The sequence below is a fragment of the Mytilus edulis genome, chromosome 11 (genome assembly GCF_963676685.1).
Source record: "Mytilus edulis chromosome 11, xbMytEdul2.2, whole genome shotgun sequence".
Classification (NCBI taxonomy): Eukaryota; Metazoa; Mollusca; class Bivalvia; order Mytilida; family Mytilidae; genus Mytilus; species Mytilus edulis.
The window spans coordinates 51,845,584-51,868,807 of NC_092354.1; the positions used below are offsets into that span (position 1 = coordinate 51,845,584).

Consider the following 23,224-nt stretch of genomic DNA (forward strand, 5'->3'; position numbering starts at 1 on the left):
CTGCCATAGCTGTTTCAAATGATGTTTGAAAATTTGATTGAAAAACAGGATTTAAAATGTCAACCAATGATTTTGCTACTGTAGTGCTTGATGGTTTTCTTAATGAAATTGAAGAAACTTGTTCAATTAAATTAGTAGAGATCTCGTCATTACATTCTGCTGCCGATAGCATCTTGCCACTAGTGTGTAATAAAGACAACTTCAGGTATTTTGTTGGGCAAATTGGACAGTCCTCCAGAACATGCTGTTTTTTTTCACTCTCCTTGAGTTTAAGCCAATTGTAGAGACTAAACTGGTCCAAAAACATTCCATTCTCCCCATTTTTGTTCTTGTTCTGATAGTATTTTTTATCATACACGTAACTCGTCAACTTTGCCAATACATTTTTAAAATTCTCATACTTTGGTATGTGTAGTTTAGGATACCTATGTACGAATGCCTGGTAGTTAGCATGACGCTGCAAAACTGAAATTGTAGTGTTATATTTAGGCTTGTGAATTTCATCAGGATCACGGTTTTCCTTGTTAAACAGTATTATGGAGGTGTTGTCTTTTGTAGACCTGGATATTAAGACTTTTGCAAAATTGCAGTAATTCATGATAAAAAATAACTTGTGTGAGATACTATTTGTTAAAATTAAATGTTATCAATTGTATGGACATGTTTTTTTTGCATAAAGCATTATCAATAAAGATGGAAATGTTTTTCTTCTGTTTTCTCTGATAGTGCTGCATCACTCAGTCTAGCTTCCATGATGATAGTGCAGAATAAAATCTTCACTGCAGATTACAAAAAAAAACAAGAAAAAAAGAAATGCTACACAACCAAAGAACTACAAGAATAATGAAAGCAAAATTGTCAAAAACACAAAGAAATTCACAAAAAAACAAGAACACAATTTTGATAAAGGAATTTTAATAAAGGTGAGCAGTGAGGAACCACATACAAAAAAAAAAAGATATATAGATTAAAAAAATATCATGAATGAAAAAATGTTGCTGAAAAGGAGATATTGCAATATTATTAATATAGAAAAAAAATATTGCATATTTACAGGGACTAGTATGTATAAAACAGATTACAATATGGGCATCGTTTTCAATATGGAGAAAATATATAACCCTATAATTTATAAACCATTTAGAAAGCATTGTTTGGGTATAAAAATCAATGTATTGTGAACTATTGAATGGATTGTGCATGCATAGAGAAAAAGGGGGTAGGTGATATTTTCTTTTATTATCTCAATTCAAATGTTAAATAAATGAAATCCAATGATCACAACAAGAAACTTATAGTCGCAACTATCAGATGATGTAATAATTTAAAAAAAAAAAGCCAACTCCTTTGGACATTTCAATTAATTTCAGAAATAAAAAGTAATTTCACGCTTGCAATTTCCATTAAAAGGCACTGATATATCAGTATTATTCACATGTTTATATATAAAAAACAAAACTATTTGACGGAAGAAAAGTGTTGTTTATTGTTCAACGATCGTATATAGAGAAAATCCATAAAAAAAGGCACATAAACATATTATATCGACTATTCCGTATGATTTATAAATTCCCGCTTGAACATAGTTTGTTTTCATTAAATTATCTCCCTTTGAAAGTCACCTATGCGTTTGTAAGCAATGTCGCAATATGAAATGTTTTCAACCTGTTGACTTCAACCCAAAAGTGCTAGCGTGTACACTTGATGAAATGACTATATTTAAGAATAGATAAACTCCTAAATAATAGTATTTATCAAAAACTTCTACTCGGATACTGTCAAATGTTCAATGTGTTTATTAGACGTAATGACAACAGAAGGTCACAGCATATTTCACACGGGTCACTCGAAAATACCGTTTAATTTACTTCTTCTAATTATTTATAGACGCGAGTAGAAGTTTTTAGTTACTTTATTACACAACCTGTCTATTGCACCCTTTACGCAGGAAAACAAACCAGTCTACACGCTAGCACTTTTGAGTTTAAAGTTTTCACTGTTATAAATAGAATTTTTGATGTCACGTGATAAAAACAATATTTTTAGAATTTTTTTTGGTGGAAAATGAAAGTAGACATATATTTCATTAAACGTTATATAAAGATGGCATGCTACGCATCTGCATTACATTTTAAAGTGACCGATTTGCAAAGGCATTTTTTTGTGTCAGTTTCTTATGATTTTTGAGAATACAGCATTAACCTACCCGCGTAATACAATAGGTAGGTTGATACGATAGAGGCCATCTGGGATGATGGTCGGGAAAATTTGGACTGCCACTGGAAAATGAGGGTCTATCTTGAATAGGGACAGAAATTATGCCTTGTAACAGGCCACCTACGGACCCCTCAAAGAGTTGTTTTTGGAGAAAAAAATAATTTGTTTTTGATTCTGAGAAAAAAATTGTTTGTTTCACCCTCAGCTGCCACTATATGTAATGCTCAAATTGAAAGACAAAATTGTTTCGACTTGTCGCGAAAACATAGATTGTTTTTCGCCGTAGGAAAAAAAATTGTCCTGAAAAAAACCCATAGCCCCGGGCCCCCAGAAAATCAAATGGTTGCTGCCTTATTACATACTTTATTCAATAACAACTAAATATGATCAGATCCTAGTTTAAAAAAAAAAACTGCCACAGTGACTTGGTTATTAAATGGTTTTGTTCTGCCAAGAAATATATTCTTAGCCTGACTTAGTTTTAACATATTCTCGTTTATCAAGGATCGTGAACATTTACCTTTACTAAGAAATAATTAAATGTTCAAATAAAAATATATTTCCAGTTTAGTCTTTAATGTGTACACACAATTGACAACACATCATTACAGACTATATCCTAAGAATTTCCGTCGTTAAAACTCCGCCTGATTTCTACAGTACTACACAGATAACGAAATTAGTCCTAAGAATACGTCATTCAGCTGGCAGGTATATTTGAGACATTAAATCCGGAGAATTTCAGTCCATTACCGTCGTAATCCCTCCTACTTTACTACAGTCCTTAGCTGATAAAGAAAATAGTTCTTAGAATACGTCATACAGGTGACAGGTAAATACTTTCGTCATTGCTAGTACTTGGTCGTTATACATTACCAATAGTGTCATTCTCACAAATGTATACTCTGTCATTAGTGTATTATCGGAAACATCAATGAGAAACACACTCGCTGTAACCTATTTAAAAATTATATGACTTTGACGTATTACAACATATGGAAGTTTTTATACAGCCATCGCACAGTTGGCTTGAAGCATTAGGTATTATCCCATACAAGTATTTTAGTAATGAAAATGATTTTGACGTTATTTGTACAAGAGAAACTTGTTAATGTTGTGTAATTGCCCAGTAGTTCTAGGGGGTTTCCTCTGTCTGGTGTGATCTACTGGTAAAGAGCAGAGAGACCCGAATGGTGACGTGCATGGTCTGGTAGAAGACTGGAGAACCCCGAATGGAGACATGACACAAGGGTCACGCTTGACCGGATACAGCCTCTTCCTGACCTTGATGATCACGATAAACCTATCTACGAGAATCCTAGATTAATCCCTGTAGGAAACCAAGCCTGAAGGTAAATATCTACACATATTTACACCTGTTGTGCACATAATCCTAGGGGTATACGCAGAGCCCAGCTAGACAGGCCAAGTAACACTTTACTGGTAGTGCGGGTGGTTTAAATTTTGGTCCTGCAGAGGATATTTGAACAAAGTATGATCCAAAATACGTCCATTTAAGCAGTTAACTAAACAGGAATTAAATCCAATCATATGTTCAAATAATAAATATGATGCTTCATTATCTCTTCCAGAAAAGACAATAACCAGAGAAGAATTCGCCCAAGCTCAAACTCCTGTCAAACACAACATTCCTGTGATTGTTACTTTGCGCCAACAATTAAATGTTAAAATGTCAAGAAATGAATATATGAACATCGGCAGCTGTATGAAAATAGGCAATACACTAGTGTTTACCGACTATTTAAATAAGCAACTCATTATTCGCAAAACAGATGTAGCTGATGTTTTTTATATTCCTTTGCCTTATAGACCATGTTATATAACAGACATAGACAGTATTACTGTGGCAGTAACCTGTACACTTGACAGATTCATACTGATAATAAATGTATCCACAGGTGAAGTCACCAGTACAATCGAAACTAGTGATTGTCTTTGGGGAATATCATATTATAATAATAACCTGTACGTTGTCATTGGTAGAAGTATAAAGCAAATGCATGTGATGGATCTGACGGGAAACGTTATACGTACTTTACCTTTAGGCACTATCCGTGGCATTACAGTGCACAGAGACAGGCTTGTTTGTATAGAACTCACAACAATCAACTGCTTCGCGCTAGACGGAAAACTATTGTGGAGGTTTGAAAATGAGAAATATCGAAACTTAAATCGTGTGATAACAGATAATGACGGAAATGTCTATGTGACTGATGAAAATACCAACACTGTACTTGTTGTATATGATGATGGTCGACATTATGGGGACATTCTAACAGAATCAGATGAACTGTGTCAACCTGCAGGAATTCACTTTGACAAAAAACAAAATATTCTCATTGTTTGTAACAGACAAGACGGGAAGGCTTTCCTTTTTGACGTAAAAAAGAAATAAATATAAATAATCTTGGAGTATATGTTGAGGCAGCTAGTATGTTCTAATCTCTTGTGCATTTATTTAATCGCAATGCATTATCTGTTTGTTATTCATAGACTAATCAACATAACAGATTGTCATTTGTCTTACAGAATTACAAATTGCATATGTTATAAGATCATAATATATGGAGTTGTATTCAGGAATCATATGTAAACAAAAGATCATTAATTTTATATGGCCAACTCGTAAATATAAAAAAAAAAATACAACGGTCACTTGCTTCAGTCATAATTTTGATTGTTCACATTTAAACTGTCTAGTTATGCTTTTTTTTGCTTACAAAGGCACTAACATGAAAAACACGAACGAATTCAATCGAAATAAAAACCAACGGCCTAATTTATAACAAACCAGTTTTAGCTGTCAGTTTCATTTTTGGCCATGGCGTTGTCAGTTCGTTTTAGATTTATGAGTTTGACTGTCCCTTTGGTACCTTTCGTCCCTCTTTTAATTTAAGAAGTTACTATTAAATGCTGATGAAGGTATATTAATTTGATGGTAATGTATGTAATTTTCTATTTAAGTACTTTTCTGATGTATTTGGAAATTGGAACATTGCTTTTGGCCATATCTTGTTGTTTTTGTTGGGTTTTTTTTTTTTGGAAAATTGGGTGGGGGCATTTTTTCCCCTCCATTTAAAAAAAAATAAAAAGAAATATTGTAAAAAAATAGATTTACTTAGTAGTACGCAACACAACACAGTGTATTACACAAAAAGAAGAAATCTGCAATTGAACATATTAACAATTTCAAGTAGATAGGGTTGGCCTGCGTGAGAACGTTCTGTGCTGGCAATTCGGTGGTGACAGGTGCTGATTGGTTTGTTTGCATTGTATGGGAACGGCCAAAAATCGTTTTGTAGCTTAATTTTTTTCTGATACGTCGAAAATACCATGCAAAGAATATTACAATATTTTTTTTAAAGCAGAATTTGTGAAAACGAAATTGTCCTGACGATGTGCTGGTGATTGTTAAACGGTTCTGGTTCTGTGCTCCTATCTCCTGGTTCTGTGTCGAAATACTTAAGATCAAAGTGGCAAATATTCAAAATCATTGAAGCTAATTTTATAATTTTATAAAATTATGTATATGATGGACCAAATGAGTTTGAAATTGAGCATATGAAAGAAAGTAAGACTGTAGGAATGGTTTCAGACGATGAAGATTTAGAGGACTTCGAAGCAAGTTGCCCTAGTCCACGACGTTTGCCCGACATTTCAGACGGCGCTACGCCCGGATTGGGTAACGATGTTTCCGGAGAAACACCAACTCTAAGAAGGGAGAGGAAGCCTAATAGACCAAAACCAGCAAAGAATAAAGATGAACCTAGTATCGATTTAAGTCTAAATTCAATTCGTGAAAAACAAGAAGCAGATGGTACCTTGAAACAAATTTTAGATTTTAAAATGAAAGATGAAAAGCCTAAATGGGAAGAGATAAGTCGAGAAGGTACGGCTTTAAAATTCTGGCTAGCTAGATGGGAAATACTTGAGATAAAAAATGATGTTTTGTGTATGTACTGGGAAGATAATACGGAAAGTGCTAGATGGAAGATCTGTTTGCCTAAAATTTTGGCTGAAACAGTTCTTTGGTACTTACATGATAACAAAACTGCTGGACATGTAGGGATAAAGAAAACTTGTGAAAAAGCGAAACTTTCACCGTTTTATTGGCAAAATATGCAAGAGTCCGTGAGGAACTATGTAAACAAATGTGAGATATGTGGAGAACGCAAAAATCCGCCTAATAAGAAGCGGCATTTCATGAAATCATATGTAGTCGGTTCCCCCTTTGAGAGAATCGCTACAGATATTGCAGGACCTTTTCCTATAACTGACCATAAGAACAAATACATTTTAGTCATAGGGGACTATTTCTCCAAGCTAACAGAGGCATATGCAATACCCGATACGCTAACCACAACTATCGCGGACATCCTAGTGCGAACTTGGGTTAAGAGATATGGTTGTCCATTGGAGATACATTCCGATCAAGGCAGGCAATATGAGAGTGCAATGTTCAAAGAAGTGTGCCAACTATTAGGAATAAATAAGACCCGAACGACTCCTTTACATCCTCGTTCAGATGGGATGATAGAACGGATGAACAGAAGTATCAATGATATGCTCTCCAAATACATAAAATCATGCCAAAGAGACTGGGATTTATATTTGGACTTTCTCACTATGGCTTACAACTCTACTCCACATGAGAGCACCGGGATTAGCCCGCATAAATTAGTTTACGGTCAAGAGAAACGCCTTCCTTTAGAAATAATCACGGAACCTATAGATGAAAATACGGAAGAACCCCAATTTGCGTCTGATTACGTCCAAGAACTTGAAGAAAGATTGAGAAAGGCGCATGACTATGCGAGGCAACATTTGAAAATTTCGGCAGAAAGACAGAAATTATTATACAATGCCCGTGTGAAACCTAAAAATTATGAGGTAGGTGATTTAGTTTGGAGGAACCAGAAAAAGAATACACCAGGACTTAAATTAAAAATTTCTAGACAATGGACTGGCCCATGGGCAGTTGTTGATAAATTTAGCGAAGTTATTTTTAAAATTCAACATTCACAGAAATCACCGCCGGTTATTATACATGGAGACAATTTAAAACCATATAGAGGAAATAAGAAACTCGATTGGGTTGCAAAAATTCCGAGAAAGCAAGTCCCGGCAGTTTTTCCAACCCTATCTCGTTTCATCGAGGATAAAGTAGACCAAACAAGAAAACAACACACGGAAAAACAAGTAGGAGGTGAAATTCCGACCAGTCCATTAATTGAAAACAAAGAAAAGTCTGAGTTAAATAATTCTCCAGATGTTGATTATGCAATAAGTCCAAACGATTCGGGCACCAGCCCTAGTATAATCCGGAGTCCGGGCGTGCTCCGGACACGTGTCCGATACTTATGTAAACCTTTGCGCGGGAAAATTACTGGACCAGAACATAAACAACAAACACGCAAAGGAAGAGCAGTTAAAATACCAGCGAGATTCAAAGATTTTATACACTTGGTAGAGGAAAACGAAGCAAAGATGGATAACAATAATAATGAAAAGCATATTTGTGAGGACTGTGGGCAACAGTATGCAAACAAGAGGAATTTAAGGAGGCACAGGAATCAGGTGCATGACGAACAGGTCAGTTATGTGAAGTGCCCAGAACTCAGATGTAACAAGTTCTATTACCGAAAAGAATACTTAGCCCTTCATTTAGAGTGTGTCCATGGTTTCGGCCACAATGGAGCTAAGGAAAAAGTGAGGCAAACCAAGATGGAGAAAGGCAACAGGAGTGAACTTGAACCACGCCGCAAAGTTCGGAAGATGAGCGCTACTTGCACTAGTTCAACAGTGGGGGTGTCTGTTGATGGGCCCAGTTCTATCGACAATACAGAAGGAGCCGTGGGAGGTGAACCGCCAGCACAGTCAAAGGTGACAGTTGAATCAGTCCAGTGTGTTGATTTTCTTGAAGTACATGCTGACAGTTCTGAATTCGACGATGAACAATCAAAGTCAGTAAACTCTGTTGAACAAGAGGGTGAGACATTTTTAGAACTTTTGGACAGTTTAAAGGAATTGTCAGATAACTACAGTTCAAGTAGTCACGTGACATCTGACCCTGTTGATGAGACCCCTATAACTTCAGGGCCGTCCATATCTGTACGTATTCACCCAGAAGATGAACAAGTTGCTGGCTCGTCTGGGTTATCATATGGAGAAGTGTACCAGTCAGAAAGTGAAGATGAAGCTGATAATAATGAAGAGGTCGAGGAAATTAGTGACTATTTTGAAACTGTAGAGTCAATATCTATAACCTTAATCACAACAAAACACTTTCAAGGAAGTACCGGCAATTTACTTTCAGAAAGAAGAGAGCATAGGTTTGAGTCGTCATTACATCACGACCCAAGAGATTTAGACTGGGACCGCTTCTTTGGAGATGTGCAAGAGGAAATAATTAAGCACGCTCAAGAGGATCATCGTAGAGAAGCAGAGGTGGAGGAACTATCAGATTACAATGCTGAGGCCGAGTAACACAGAACAGGATTACCAAGGGAGGAGAAAGACACTTTTCGAATTGCAATGTACTTTTATGTAGACAATTTTTGTTTGTTTGTTTGTAATTTTTTTTATTATTCTTTTTGTTTCCATACTCTATTTTATAAGAAGTGTTTGATATGTTCGGGCATGTATTTTTATTGAATTTGGTGTCCTGTAACCCTTTCATTTTTGGTGTTGCTAGACCCTTCTCTTATTTTATAGTTTGTTTAATAACGGTAAATATGGAGGTATTTAACGCTTTGATCCCTGATAATTTTGGAGATCTCAAGCCCTTTTATTTTCGTACAGATGTATATATTATATTGCTCCGTCCTGGACCATAGTTTTGTTCAGAGTCCCAAATGTGCCATTTTGGTACCTTGTTAATGAATAGTAGTATTATGTTATATGTAGTTTTTTAAATGGGATTCTAGTCATAAAATACACAAGTCAGTATTATATTTTGTTTTATTTTTATTTATTTTGTATTGACCTTGGGGACAATCAGTTTTCTTATTGTTATATGTATTATTTTAATTGATAATTTAATAATGTTGGTGCTTAAGACCCTTAATATTATTGGTGTCTAAAAACTAAAGCCCTTTTTGGTCATTTATCTTAAATGTGCATTTAAAAGTATGACTGTATGGAGGTTGTTTGTTTGTTTTTTTTTTTGTTACGTATATCTATGCATAATATTACCTACATGAGTTAGGATTTATAAAATGTTGTTTATTTTATTTACATGCATGTGAACCAAGTTTTATATTGTTTTTTTTTATGAGATTTACAAGGTGCTTTATATGATATTTTTGGTGTTAAGTACTGAACAGTGGAGGTTCAGTGTTAAGAGGGGGGCTGTGTAATGTTTTTGCCCTATCGTAGATTTGAAATACTCATTTTTATATAGTTTTATAGTAATTGTGTTAAGCTCATTCAGTGCTAGTGAAATTTCATCAGAATTATTCTAGATTTGATATATTTAGTAGTAATTGCTATATTTAGATTGATCTCTTTGTTCTCAAGGAAACATGATAAGTTAAACCACATGTTGACCTATTAACCTAAATTGCTGGTGCAACTGAGCCCTTATTATGGTGCCCGGTTGCCCTGTAACTGCTTAGTCAGCAATTATTTGCCCTAGTAAAGTTTATATAATGGTGCCCTAGAGCCCTACTAAAATGATTACTCAGCAATAATATGCCCTAGTAGGGCATATCTTTATGTTAGTTATGTAACTGGGCAGAGTATGGTATAAAAGGAAAGAGAGAGTTAGTGCGTGAGGAGAGAGAAATAGAGAGTCCGATTAGTGGTTGTTCGTTATATCTACTATGTTGTTGTATATACTTTACATGTGTTTTTAATACAGTATTGAAATTTATCAGCGACTTTGTGTCTTTATCTACAATCTAGTTTATGGAGACTACACAAGGATCCCGTATTTTTCAAGGATATACTTATTGTATTCCTTGTTCTTGTAACCAGGATTTCCTTTAAGGAGGCGCTACCAGTTTTTATCCATTGGGAAAATCCTGTTTCGAAGGTGCATCACTTGTATTCGTCGTCTTGTATGCTATATCACTGGCATCTCGTCGTTATACTTATCCTGGACATACCTTAATTGTACACTTGCATTTTTTTCGATTCGTTACATATAGATATATCTTAAATGAAATATAAATACAATACAATAATACAATATTCTTATTGTCAATCAAGGACGCCCTAAAAGAGCAGTATAATAGGGAAGTTCGTCCGAATCGAAAGTGACGTCACATTGCGCATGCGTATAAAATTAGTGGGCAACACCCAATTATAAAAATAATGGCCGATAAAGCAAACACTTCTACCAGTTATCTCAACAATTAATCGGCGTATGCAAGTTCCCTGTCAGTTGAAGCAAAGGAAAGATATTCCGTAAAGTTATTGTATAACACAGGAACTAAAAGTTTGCCAGATCCGTACGCAATTGCTGAAAATGGAGTTCTGACCCTAGCACCTGGCCCGACCTGACCTTTGGTGATATTTACCTATACCTGATAGACACGCCTTCCATCTACACCAAGGAGTCAATGAAAGCATACAAATCGTTAGAAGCATACAAGTAAGTGTTAAAATATGTATTTGAATTATTATTGCGATTTTAAAACGACTTTTAACATGAAGAAAGAGCTGAATTTTTTTTTTAATCTCACCTTCTCAGGTAAAAGGGGGGTTGTTTATGTCACGTGGTTAATGCCATATTAGGTCATCTTACCTGGTCACAGGTAAACGTATATTCCTGTTGTGACAATGTCATTCACTGTATTTACAACTTTTTTATTAGATAAACATTGTCATCTATTTTGACCATTTTTCCCTGTGCATGTGTAGTGTCACAAAATATGTGCACATACATGTACCCTTCATTTTTGATACACTAAATTTACCTTGATTTTTTCATATCTATATTGATTAATAATTTAATTTTGTTGTGATCTATATATAAATGTAATGATAGGCTTATTTTGATATGTATTTGAACTGGAATAAATGAAAATAAAACATTTTAAAAATAAATATAAAAAATTATAAAGAAATTTAAAGATTTAAATTTTTTGTTTATACAGTATTGTCATGCTTTGTCACTTTGTCAGCTGATGATATTTTGAATAATTTTATGCATATACATATATAAGTATCACACATGCATGTCCATAACCATGATAACTAAATGTTTATTGGCTATTACATCTATACTGATTTGTTCCCTTTTTCAGATAGGTCATCAGTGGACATGTACAAGTTGTGTTTTCTCACCCAGTTGACAACGACTGTCCATTCATGGTCCTCAAGACAAAGGTCACACCGTCACAAAGAGCTCGAGATAAACCACATGAACCATGGGTGTATTTGGAAAAGAGCAGCGGGACAGTATACTGTGCTCACTGTACCTGTATGGCAGGGTATGTATACTGTACTGTGACTCGATTGTGACCTAGAATTCTATTGTTCTTGTATATACATGTATCGTGTTTAATATATTGATATGAGATATAACATGTGGTACAATAGCCAATGAGACAATTCTATCCACCAGAGTTCAATTGATTTGGATGTACAATGTAAGCAGATATAGCAAACAATACAGACTTCAACAATGAGACAAACCCTTATCGCTGTAAAAGGTCCTCCATGAGAGAAAATATGAAACAATTCAATTGATGTATTACATTTGGTTTCATTAGCACCGTTTTTCCAAATGTCATGTATTAAAAATTTCTTCATTTACAGGTTAGGGGAAGTATGCAGTCATGTTGGGGCACTACTGTTCAAGGTGGAGATGGCTGTTAAAATTGGAATCACGCAATCAAGTTCAACCAGTAAAGCTTGTCAGTGGAACAACAGATTTAGAAAAGAGGTACATTTTTGCACTTATATTCATGTATAAAATTGAGAATGGAAATGGGGAAAGTGTCAAAGAGACAACAACCCGACCAAATAAAAAAAACAACAGCAGAAGGTCACCAACAGGTCTTCGATGTAGCGAGAAATTCCCGCACCAGGAGGCTTCCTTCAGCTGGCCCCTAACCAAATATATACTAGTTCAGTGATAATGAGCGCCATACTAATTTCCAAATTGTACACAAGAAACTAAAATTAAAATAATACAAGACTAACAAAGGCCAGAGGCATGTAAAGTAGAAGATAAATCAAAATTTTATATTTACTGAAATAAAATCACTATGTCTATAATTAGAAATGTTTATGAGATTGACTGAATACAAACTGCTAAGCACACCAGCTAACCAAAGATTTAGATGACATGTCAGCAAAATGATTAATTTTGTATGTTACTATTGAAATATATATATGTACATGTATATTCAATGCATGATTAATTTTCAACACCACTTTAAGTAATTGATTTATTTTATTGTCAGGTTACTCCAACTACTGTCACAGACATTTTCCAGCAAATAAAGGGTAGACGTACAAAAGATATCGAAAGTGTCCAAGCCAACGGGGCAGCACCTCTCCCTTCCCAAGAAGTCCTAAATGAACTGTATGCTATTGCACCTAACGCTGCTTTTTTTACCTCAGTTATGACGCCAAGTATAGATAATCCACCTACCTCAAAAACAACTGACAACAAGTACCCTCAATTGCTGTCAACACTTCAACAGACCGATAACAATGACATAGATGACCTTTGTAATAAAACCATAGATTCATATACTGTTTCACAGTACAAGGCAGAAAATTTAGAGGTAGCAACTAGAAATTAAGCCATCAGTTCCTTATGGTATCAACATAGAATGGGTAGAATCACAGCATCAAAAGCTCATGATGTACTAGTTCGTAAAGAAACAACTCCTGCAGCCAACCTTGTCAAAAGAATAGCCGGTTATTCAACATATGACCTATCAAAAAAACAGTCGGTCAAATGGGGCGTAGACCACGAAGATGAATGTAGACAGGCATACACAAATCACCAACAGAACCACCACCTAGACCTAACATGTTCTCCGTGTGGTTTCTTTATACACACAAGTCATCCATTCCTAGGAGTCTGCCCCGATGGCATTGTTAACTGCACATGCTGTGGCAGAGGTACCATAGAGGTCAAATGCCCTTTTAAACACAAAGATGTAACTGTACCACAAGCTGCTAAAAGTGATAAAAACTTCTGTCTCGACGCAAATTTAACCCTGAAGACCAGCCACAGATATTTTACGCAAGTCCAGATGCATATGTTCATCACTAACTGCCAGTATTGTGACTTTGTTGTATATACCAAATGTCAGCCTGAAGCAAGCATGGTAATAGTACGCGTCCCAATTGATCTAGACTTTTGCCACAAGTTGATACACAAGTGTGAGAACTTTTTTAAATCATTTGTTATACGTGAACTGCTCACCAGAGAACTTGAAAATGAGCCAACAACAAACAACAATGACAGGGTCGACAACAACAACAACAATGCCAATGAGAAATCGTGGTGTATTTGTTCAGAACCAGAGTATGGCCGAATGATAAGGTGTGATGGTGACCAGTGTCCTTACGAGTGGTTCCATTATAAATGTGTCAACATACGACGTAAACCAAGAGGACAGTGGTTTTGTGCTAGCTGTGAAATATAGACAAACAAACAATACCAATTGAATTACTTTATTTATTCAGAGATATTGAAAAATATTTGCAATCAACATCTTGTATTTCATGTATTTATGCAATATATATGTATAGATGATAAAAATGGACATAACATGTATATGTTAAATCAAACAACACATTATCAATAGCTGGAATGTACACTAATAAATGTAAGAATTATTGAAAAATTAAAACTTAACAACATATATATCTATAATAAAGGAAATTTGGAAACAATTTTGCTACTTCTGCCTTTTTGAATTTAAAAAGAATAGTTGGTAAAAATATTTTATCTTTTAATATGTACATTATAAGATATACATTTTGTAACTGGCTTCTTTGTTCATGTGGAATAAACAAAAAATCTTGTGAATGCATCAATAATGAAAAGTATTATGCTCAGTTTGAAAACAATAGACTTGTACATTATATGATATAATTTCTTTTGTAATACATGTACATCATTGTGTGAAATAAATTATTTTGATACATATTTTTATATTTCCTACAGCCTGTTGATTTTGCAATAAATCTTTCTATTATCAAATAACAACACATGCATATACAAGTCTGTAAAAAAGTTTCTTAAGACACAAGTTTGGGTTGGAGATTACAAATTCCTGAACAAATGATAACAATGCTATCAGAATGAGGAACCATACACATACTCATGTTTGAACTTAGAATGTTAAAGTTTTTTAATCTCTGAATTGCTCTCTCAACGTGTATTCTGACATGGGCTATTTTACGGGTCTGTTCTACTTCTTTGGCACTTAGTTGTTTTTTTCCTCTAGTGAATGCGGGTATAACAAGTGTTGCACTTTTGTTGGCAAGTTCTTCAGATATCAAAAACCCACGGTCAGCCAACACCTGATCTCCATGCTGAATTTTGTCCAAATAACCACTACGTTGGGTAATAACTTTGTCGGATGTCCTACCACCAAATGCCTTTGATACGAAAGAAATAGCTCCTGTAGGTGTTATTGATACCAAAAATTTAATGGTGTTGTTGTGCTTGTAGTTTGACCAGGTCTGAGCTCTAGCAGTTAGTTGGCCTGGTCGCTGAATAAACACTTCGAAACAGTCAATGATACTGGAGCACCTTCTATATGATGGTTTAAAAACAGATGGCATGTTACTTAATAGGTATTCTTTATCAGGCCACTGAATCAGAAAGGATAGTTTGTTGGCTAATTTTGGAAGTCCTATATTAAGAATTTCTGATATTGTTGTTTTTGACACACCAAAGCGATAGGCAAGATCTTCATGTTGAAGGTTCAGTCTTAACTTCATTAGTAGGCATAACAAAACACTTGTTGGTGACATAACTTTACATGATGGCAATATACAAGAACAAAATGACAACAACCACATAAATAGAGCTTTCGAATGTACACCTGTGTAAAACTGTATCTTACGGTCACTGGCAGTAACAAGGGTTTCAACGTTTATCTGACTGATGTTTGCCTTTAAGGTAGTGTTTTCTGTTTGAAGGCGACCTAGTTCAGCATACAGTTTTTTCATATTTTCTAGTCTCAGTGTGGCAATCTTGTTGATGCAAGCATCATGTTGGTTGTTCTTGGCTGACTGCACTAAAAAAAAAGAGAAAATTTATTAATGTGAACAAAAATATTTTTATATTATACAACATGTTAAACAGCCTTCATTAAATAAAACTTAGTAAAATGTGCAATCATTTCCTTAACATTTCTTTACCTCATTTTATTAAAGAAAAAATATTCTGCTGTCACTCCAGGTATTGATTTAGGTTCATGAAATCTGTGAAGCAAGAGCATGAAGAGGTGCTGAATGTGTATTTACAAGGGTGTTAATCAATTGTTTTGTTTGTAGATCTATACATGTGTCATACAGCTAAAGTTAACCTTGACCTCTCCTTGATTAAGATGAAAGGAGTTATTAATTATTGTTTTCCAAAGATTAATTACATGTTCAATCATTTCTGATTTAAACTTAAAAGAAACTGCTATTCAAACACTCCACTTAAATTGAGTGTTCTATATCTCACTAATTAGGACTTGTTTTGTTAGGTACAGTATGAGTAATAGATAATTGAAATGTTTAATTCATTAAAAAAAACTTTGTTCTAATTTCTTAATAAGTGAAATAAAATACTGAACATTTAGCAAAATATGCAAAAAATTACACAATGTTACAGATTTATTCTAGTAATTCAAAATTATTAATATTAGTAAGTTATCTCCTTGACAATCATACCACATCTTCTTATATTTGTATATATTATTACACTAATGATTTATGCATATTAAATACCTGATTTTGGTTCTGGAATATTCTCTGCATTACTGAGGTCAAGCAATACTGAGGCTACTTGGACCTTCTCCTTATCTGCTTGTCTTTGTTCAACTCTTTGAAACCGGGCGTATCGCTGGTCACCACTTGCTTTGTACTTTTGATACCCCATGTCAACTGATGGCACATAGTCTGGGTTGTGCTCGTCATTACTCTTTACACCTGAAATTTACATATATAATTAATATTTCAATTTACACCAAGGTTGTTTTGTTATAGAAAATAAAAAACATTTCCAAAGTTGTACGAATAGCTGACATGAAAGTACTCGGCGAGCAACACAGTCATAGATAATTTCCAAATACTGACATTTTTACTGTATCATACATGTATGTGGTACTTGTATGATGTACATTGTATGTCATCATATTTGATTGAAAAATAAACAATTATTGTAAGAAACTAAGTTTGAAAATATCAAGATCAATATCTTTAATCATGAAAATATATGTAAAAAAACCTTGACATTGTCTGATTATCTTGCACTAAGTTACAGAAATATGATCCAATGACACCCCCCCCCCCCCTTTTTTTCATTTTCGGTGTTTAAAAGCAGAAACTCCGGTTGACATGCCTTGATATATAGAAAAATACTTATGAACAACAAGAAATATAAGAAAAAACAAGGCTTCGTAATTGAAATATTGACTTACCACATATAAAACGGTCATTTTCCCTTGGTTCCCACTGATCTCGTCTGATTGCTGAAATCCAAAGCTTTTTGCGCGACTCTGGCTTCTTTGGGATACGATAAAAGCTTTTTGGATTGTCCTTGTCAAATCTGTTTGTACACCCGATAACACAACATGAAGCTACCATGTCTAATTAGCCGTAAACATCGATTGACCGGCGATTTCCAATCATCCATTTTATGTGCCCACCAGTAAGTCACGTGACTTTTCCGTGACGTCACGGCGAACTTCCCTATTACAAACAATGTGTTACAATGATTATTATTAATTCTTAATGAATTATAAACCAATCGACAATTGCTGGTTAATAAAATTATTAAATAAAATAGTAAATTTATGAAATACATGTTATAATCAATCAAGGGGTTTTTGAGGTGTAAATAAGGTACAATATGTTTGATTTGAATCTGTATTTATGTATTATACTTCTGCTGTGCTTAAACCATAAGGCCGTTTTTTATTGCGTAAACCCCTGAGGGTTTACGCAGTATATATTGGACGAGTGATGTAGTCTTTAGGAACACCGGATGTTATTCGGAACACTTCTGTTCTTTCCATGACCACCTTTCAAATACATGCGCAATAGCTATGACCACTTTTCAAATGCATGCGCAATAGCTTACTAATCTGTTGAATATGCATTAGCATCTTCAGTTGCTATAGAGATATTTTACGTATGATCTGAAATTTATATAATACTTTCTTGCACACGATTACAAGCTGCTAATATTAACCTACATGCGTAGTATTTTAATTAGTCAAACGATGTAACCAGCTGTGCTAGATATGAGATAAGATTTCATGTAAACAATGCGCTTTATATTCTGAACGAGAATAATTAAAAATAAAATATTTAGAAAGAGTTTTAGTAGCATTTTATTTTAGATTTTACGTTAAGTGAAGATGTACATGTTTTTTATACTGAAATTAAAGGGAAGTCTTTCTTGCATATGATTAAATTACAGTTGTTTTTTTTTGTTTGTTAAATGTTGCAACTTTAATAAAAAAAAAATGGTTATTAAAAATAAAATTAAATAGATATTAAAAATGAAAAAATAAAATATTTTGAACGAGAACAATTAAAAAAAAATCTTTAAAAAAAGTATTAGCACTTTTTGAAATTTTACGTCTAGGATAGACCAAGGACATGGGAATCATAAATTCTTGCCTCAAATAGGTGTAAAAACGAGGATTTTTCAAAAAAAAAATCCTCTAATTGAAAATAACGTTAAAATTAATTATGAAAGTTATGTCCGTATCTATTTCATTAATATTGCAAATTTAAAGTTATTTAAACAAGGAGGTCACATAATCACCTCTGAATCCTTTTCGTCATTAAAATGCGACTGATAAGTATAGATATTCAATATGAAAAGGGGGGAAATAACCGTGACTGAAATCTAAATCTAAAATTTGTTTAAAAAAAATACACATTTGACCATGTGACATATTAGGTTAGTTAGGTAAATGACACAATTTGAGAGTAGCCTAGTCCAGTGATAACCAGCGAGTTCCGTTCCGTAATGAAAATTTCTGAAGCAAATTTTCCCTTTTCATACGCGTTTAGAAGGTCGCACATTAATTCCGAAGAAGCAACATAACCCGTGAACAAGGCCATATAACTGCTCAGATGTTATAGTGGAATTGGCCAGCTTTGCAGTGTCAGAAACAATTTCAAAACATCAGTTTCGTCACGCTTCATTCGAGTTTTTCTGAGTTCTTTTTTGGCGGATGTTTCAGGGTTAACCATTCCTACCAAATCTCGACATATTAAGGATATTGAAGCTCTTTCATGGGCATAATTTTAGCAACCAACGTTATCAGAATCTTTATTTAAACTGAAACCAACAAAGTCATTTTTTTTTTATCTCTAAGAATCCGAAGAAAGTAAAAAGTATTGCCAAATCCCAAAATCTGACTATTTGACATTCGTTCAAAGCGATGTTTGAGGATTGAATGACTTAACAATCTTAAGTCAATCACAACATAGCTAAAACACAAAATGTTATCAAGCACACCTTTATTGAGTTCGATAGAGAGCACCTTTTCTGAACGCAAAAAAAATCCCCTTAATTTACATTTTTTCATAAATATTTCGTTTCACATTCACAATGCTTATGTGTGAATACATTGTGCATGTTGTATACTGAATCAAAGACGGTAATTTGATGATTTCCGGTATTTCACCAGTATTTGCACGTACATATATTTTATCAAATAATTCATATTTTAGACAATGTGTAAATACTGCAAATGATTTAAACATTGCATAATGATTAATTCTCAAGTTTAATTAACTAAAACGTGTAATTGTATAACGAATTTCTTTATAAAAGAAGAAAATATGCCTTAATTTGAACCCAACAAATCGGATTGTTTGTAATGTAAAAAAACATTTCTTTTTATACAATAAATCTTCCGAGTTACATTTTATATGAAAGTTTTGTATCTGTTTTAGTTGTTTAAACCTATATTTTTTTTAATCGCTTTATATTAAAAATTTTGATTAAAAATTACTTAGTCGTGATTGCTAAATGAGGGGACCATTGAAAGGGACGTTTTTAATCCTCTTTTGGACACTTTTATTTTAGTCTTAACACCTTGTATTTTATCAATACGAAAATGAAGTTGAATTCTATCCAAAAAAATCGCAGTACCCTGGGGTGTATCACAAACTCCTTAACTAGCACGCTTTTGAGAACTAGCTAATGGACTATAGTGTATGAAAAATATATACATGTAAAACATAACAATTAAGTATAAAACTATAACAGTTGTAAAAAAATGCTATGCTTGTGTGTAACAAATATATACATGTAAAACATAAGTGTTTATGAAAATCGTAGGTCCTGTCGGTCCTGACCGTCAAAAATATACAAGGTCCCACCACTACTACATGTCGTGGTGGTCCGAATGTCCGAATTAAATTTCATGCTTCCAAGTTTTTTTATAGATTGGTATTCAGTTGTAGCAAAACGGTAAATATTAAACTACGATTGGTTGAAATTAGGTTAATTATGCCGGGGAGATACTAAATGTGAATCGATGTATAGGCGAATGAAAAATATCCGGAATTTAACAATATTTTAAAAACAATTCGAAAATCTGAAACATTTTATTCAAAGGTATCAGATGGTATATAATGGCTAAGGTAGCCGTACGGAAACCCTGATTAAAGTTGATTAAGTAATTTTTCTTCGTCATCTCCCCATAGGAAATCCCTCATAACTGCGAACATGTATATTATCTATTGATATAATTTATAATTTCGTGTTTGTTTTTAAGTTATTACTATATGCCTTTAGTTCTCTTTAAGCCTAAATTGTTTCCATGTTCTGATTTTTGTCTATATATTTTTTTAAATTTGAAGTTGATGTACACGCGATTGTCGTACCTTATGCAAATGTACTCTTGTTTTTTGATTTGTGGGTTATTTTGGCGGGAGATTAGGGGCGGGGAATCTCTCAAAATGACATCCAAAATTTATATATTCATGTTAACAAATGGTGTTAACCTAGAGATGGGTTGGACTTAAAAATTATTTCTTGTGCAGTCTATAAAATGCACAAGTATTCTAAACCGTCATTAATTTCTTGTCTCAAAAACAAACAAGTATGGACTCACAATCTCGACTGTTAATTTTACAAAATACGCGCAAGGGAAGGGTAGAGTTTTCCCGAAGATATTGGAATAAAAAAAATGTAGTGTTGCAGAAATCGTCAGCTGGAAAATATTAGCTAAACATTTATGATAACAGGCCGCAGTATGGGGATTTGGGGGGGGGGGGGGGGAGGAGAGATTTTAATGACATATGAAGAAGGTCTTGAATTTGCAGAAATTGTGAAGGCAATGGAGCCGCTAAATTGATCGATTGATTGTTGGTTGCTTAACGTTTAGTGGCAAATATTTCATGCATATTTAGGACGAGAACAAGTTCACAATTAATAATATAGGTAGGTTGATACAATAGAGGCCATCTGGTATGATGGTCGGGGAAATTTTAACTGCCACTGGAAAATAAGGGTATATTGGATAGAGACAGAAATTTAGCCTTGCAACAATGAGTTGTTGCAAGGTTTCTTAACGTGCAAAGAGCGTGGCACTCTCTTTACACGAGGCATCGGATTTAACGTCCCTCTTCTGACCGGACGACTGCGAACTTGATACATCCTGCACAGCCAAACGGACGCCCCACTTCGGCAAGCGTTTTACCGCCGGTCGGGAGAAGACCAAGTGACCATATTTCTATACCCCAGTCACCCTTGGGGGTTGGAGCCGCCAAAAGACGAGTAAGTCTTTTTATAACATACATTTTTCAGAAATAAAATAATTCACAAAAATAAGACAAAAAAGGGGGTTACCGATAGTTTTTTTTTTGTTACCAGAAGGTTTTCAACAAGAGTGAATATGACACTCTATATTACCACAAGGTCTATACCATAAGGTATTCAACAAGAGTGAATACATAACGTGACAGGTTTTTTTTTAAAGTAATGCATTCAAGGGGATGGGGGGTGGCAAGTTAAAAATCTGATTTAAAGCGGACTTCTAAAATGAATCTAATTCTAAATATAAGTCTAATTCTTTTTTCGAAGAACACATTTTCGTATAAAACGTTAAAAAGAAAAAAAAATCAATAAATTTACATAAAAATAGATAAAATCAATTGAAAAAGTAAAAAAAAAAATTTAGGAGGATGAACAGCAGGAGATTCAATCCCAACCAAGTTTCCATGCCCAGATGATTCAATCCCAACCAAGTTTTCTTGCCCATAAGATTCTATCCCAACTAAGTTTCCTTGCCCAGGAGATTCAATCCAAACCAAGTTTGCTTGCCCCAACACTTGAAGAAAATAGGCCACAACAACCCCAAAAGAGGGCAGCACAACCGCCATATACGGCGGTGCCTATGAAACAGACCAAGCAGGAAGAATACATCGTCTTTTTTTGTTGGCTACTCTTCCTTGCGGAAACCATGGGGTGAATTATATTCTTTCAGCAGAGTGCACCCGTCTGCTTTGTGTAAGTGTTCCCCTTTTCTTGCGTTGTCTTTTTTCCCCGTCTGGTATGTATTTCATGTGATATGAAGTCAATGTTATACTTTATTGCTATTTGTTGTGTTATGTGCAAGTGTAATTTTTTTTGTATGAATAAATTGTGGTACCTTGGCGGGAAATTTGTGGGTGGGTAAATTTCCCAAATTGACTTTTCAATTTTTTATTCTTCAAAATGGACTAATGGTATGATATGAAGCTTTTTATGATGGGTGGAGTTTTTGGACAAGGGGTTGGTTTCATTGCATCTAACAGAGAGTACATATATAAAGATTTTCTCATATTTTTTTTTTAATTTCTACATTTACACTCATCATGTCTTCACAAAATGGATCCAGATTTGTCTTTATGGAAATGGAAAAAAGAGTTTTCACACAGATTTGGAAACCAAAAAAACTGGTGTTTTGCAACGATCCGCTATGGGGAATTTCATTAACATAAACGATAATCGACCAAATTTTAATGGTAGATTGTCCCTCGCATTGGAGGAAGCGGTCCAATTTAGTGAACTGGTTAGCCAGCTGGAAATGCTGAGGAATTTTTTTAAAGTAAGTCTATTTACATTATTAAATATGTGGTATGATTGTCCAGTGAGAAAATATTTTAATATATAAAACTTATAAAAAAAAATATGTGGTGTGATTGACTAGTGAGAAAATGATTTTTTTTTAAAATAAAGTTAAGAAATTTTGGATTTTTATTTAATAATTAATAAAAAATATTTTTTATAATATGTCAATGCTGTCTTACAGCTAAGAGGGGAGGGGTGGTATTTTTTTAAATGTTGATCTTATTATATAACTTAGCAGACTTGAAAGTTGTTCTACCAAGCACATTTATTTTCGAAGAACTAACTTTCACTTAAGGAATATAAAAAAAATGAAAACAAATAAAATAAAACAAATATTTTAGGAGGAGAATAAAACAACCAGTAACTCAACTGAAGCTAGTGGATCTACAACCTTTAATCCAGAACCTTTTGTTTCTCCAACCTATAAACCAGAACGTTATATTCCATCTTCAAGGGGATCAGCAGAAATGCCTCCCCCACCTTCATATACGGCACAAAAATAAAGAAAAGCAGAAGATTCTTATCCTGGTGATCTTATTAGCCTATTGAATGATATAAGCAAATGATTGTACTCTTTGTATGAGGAGTTTGTTTCAGGCGTTCCATTAAAAATTTTAAGAAAACTTCATAAAATTATATTTACAATAAAATAACATACTAAATTATAAAATAAAACATACAAAGTTTAATCGTATTTTGAAATGTCCATAA

At 34.0% G+C, this 23,224-nt stretch overlaps 2 protein-coding genes across 2 annotated transcripts; one reads left to right on the forward strand and one right to left on the reverse strand.

The window, feature by feature from the left end:
• Positions 1–11,546: 11,546 nt before the first annotated feature.
• LOC139495789 (uncharacterized) lies at positions 11,547–14,359 on the forward strand. Its single transcript, XM_071284162.1, has 3 exons — positions 11,547–11,675; positions 12,004–12,130; positions 12,654–14,359. The coding sequence occupies exons 1-3, from the start codon at positions 11,554–11,556 to the stop codon at positions 12,996–12,998; spliced, it is 594 nt and encodes a 197-aa protein (XP_071140263.1). The 5' UTR covers positions 11,547–11,553; the 3' UTR covers positions 12,999–14,359.
• Positions 14,270–16,855, reverse strand: LOC139495788 (uncharacterized). Its single transcript, XM_071284161.1, has 2 exons — positions 16,159–16,855; positions 14,270–15,458 (listed from the first exon to the last, which is right to left on the reverse strand). The coding sequence occupies exons 1-2, from the start codon at positions 16,307–16,309 to the stop codon at positions 14,452–14,454; spliced, it is 1,158 nt and encodes a 385-aa protein (XP_071140262.1). The 5' UTR covers positions 16,310–16,855; the 3' UTR covers positions 14,270–14,451.
• Positions 16,856–23,224: the final 6,369 nt, after the last annotated feature.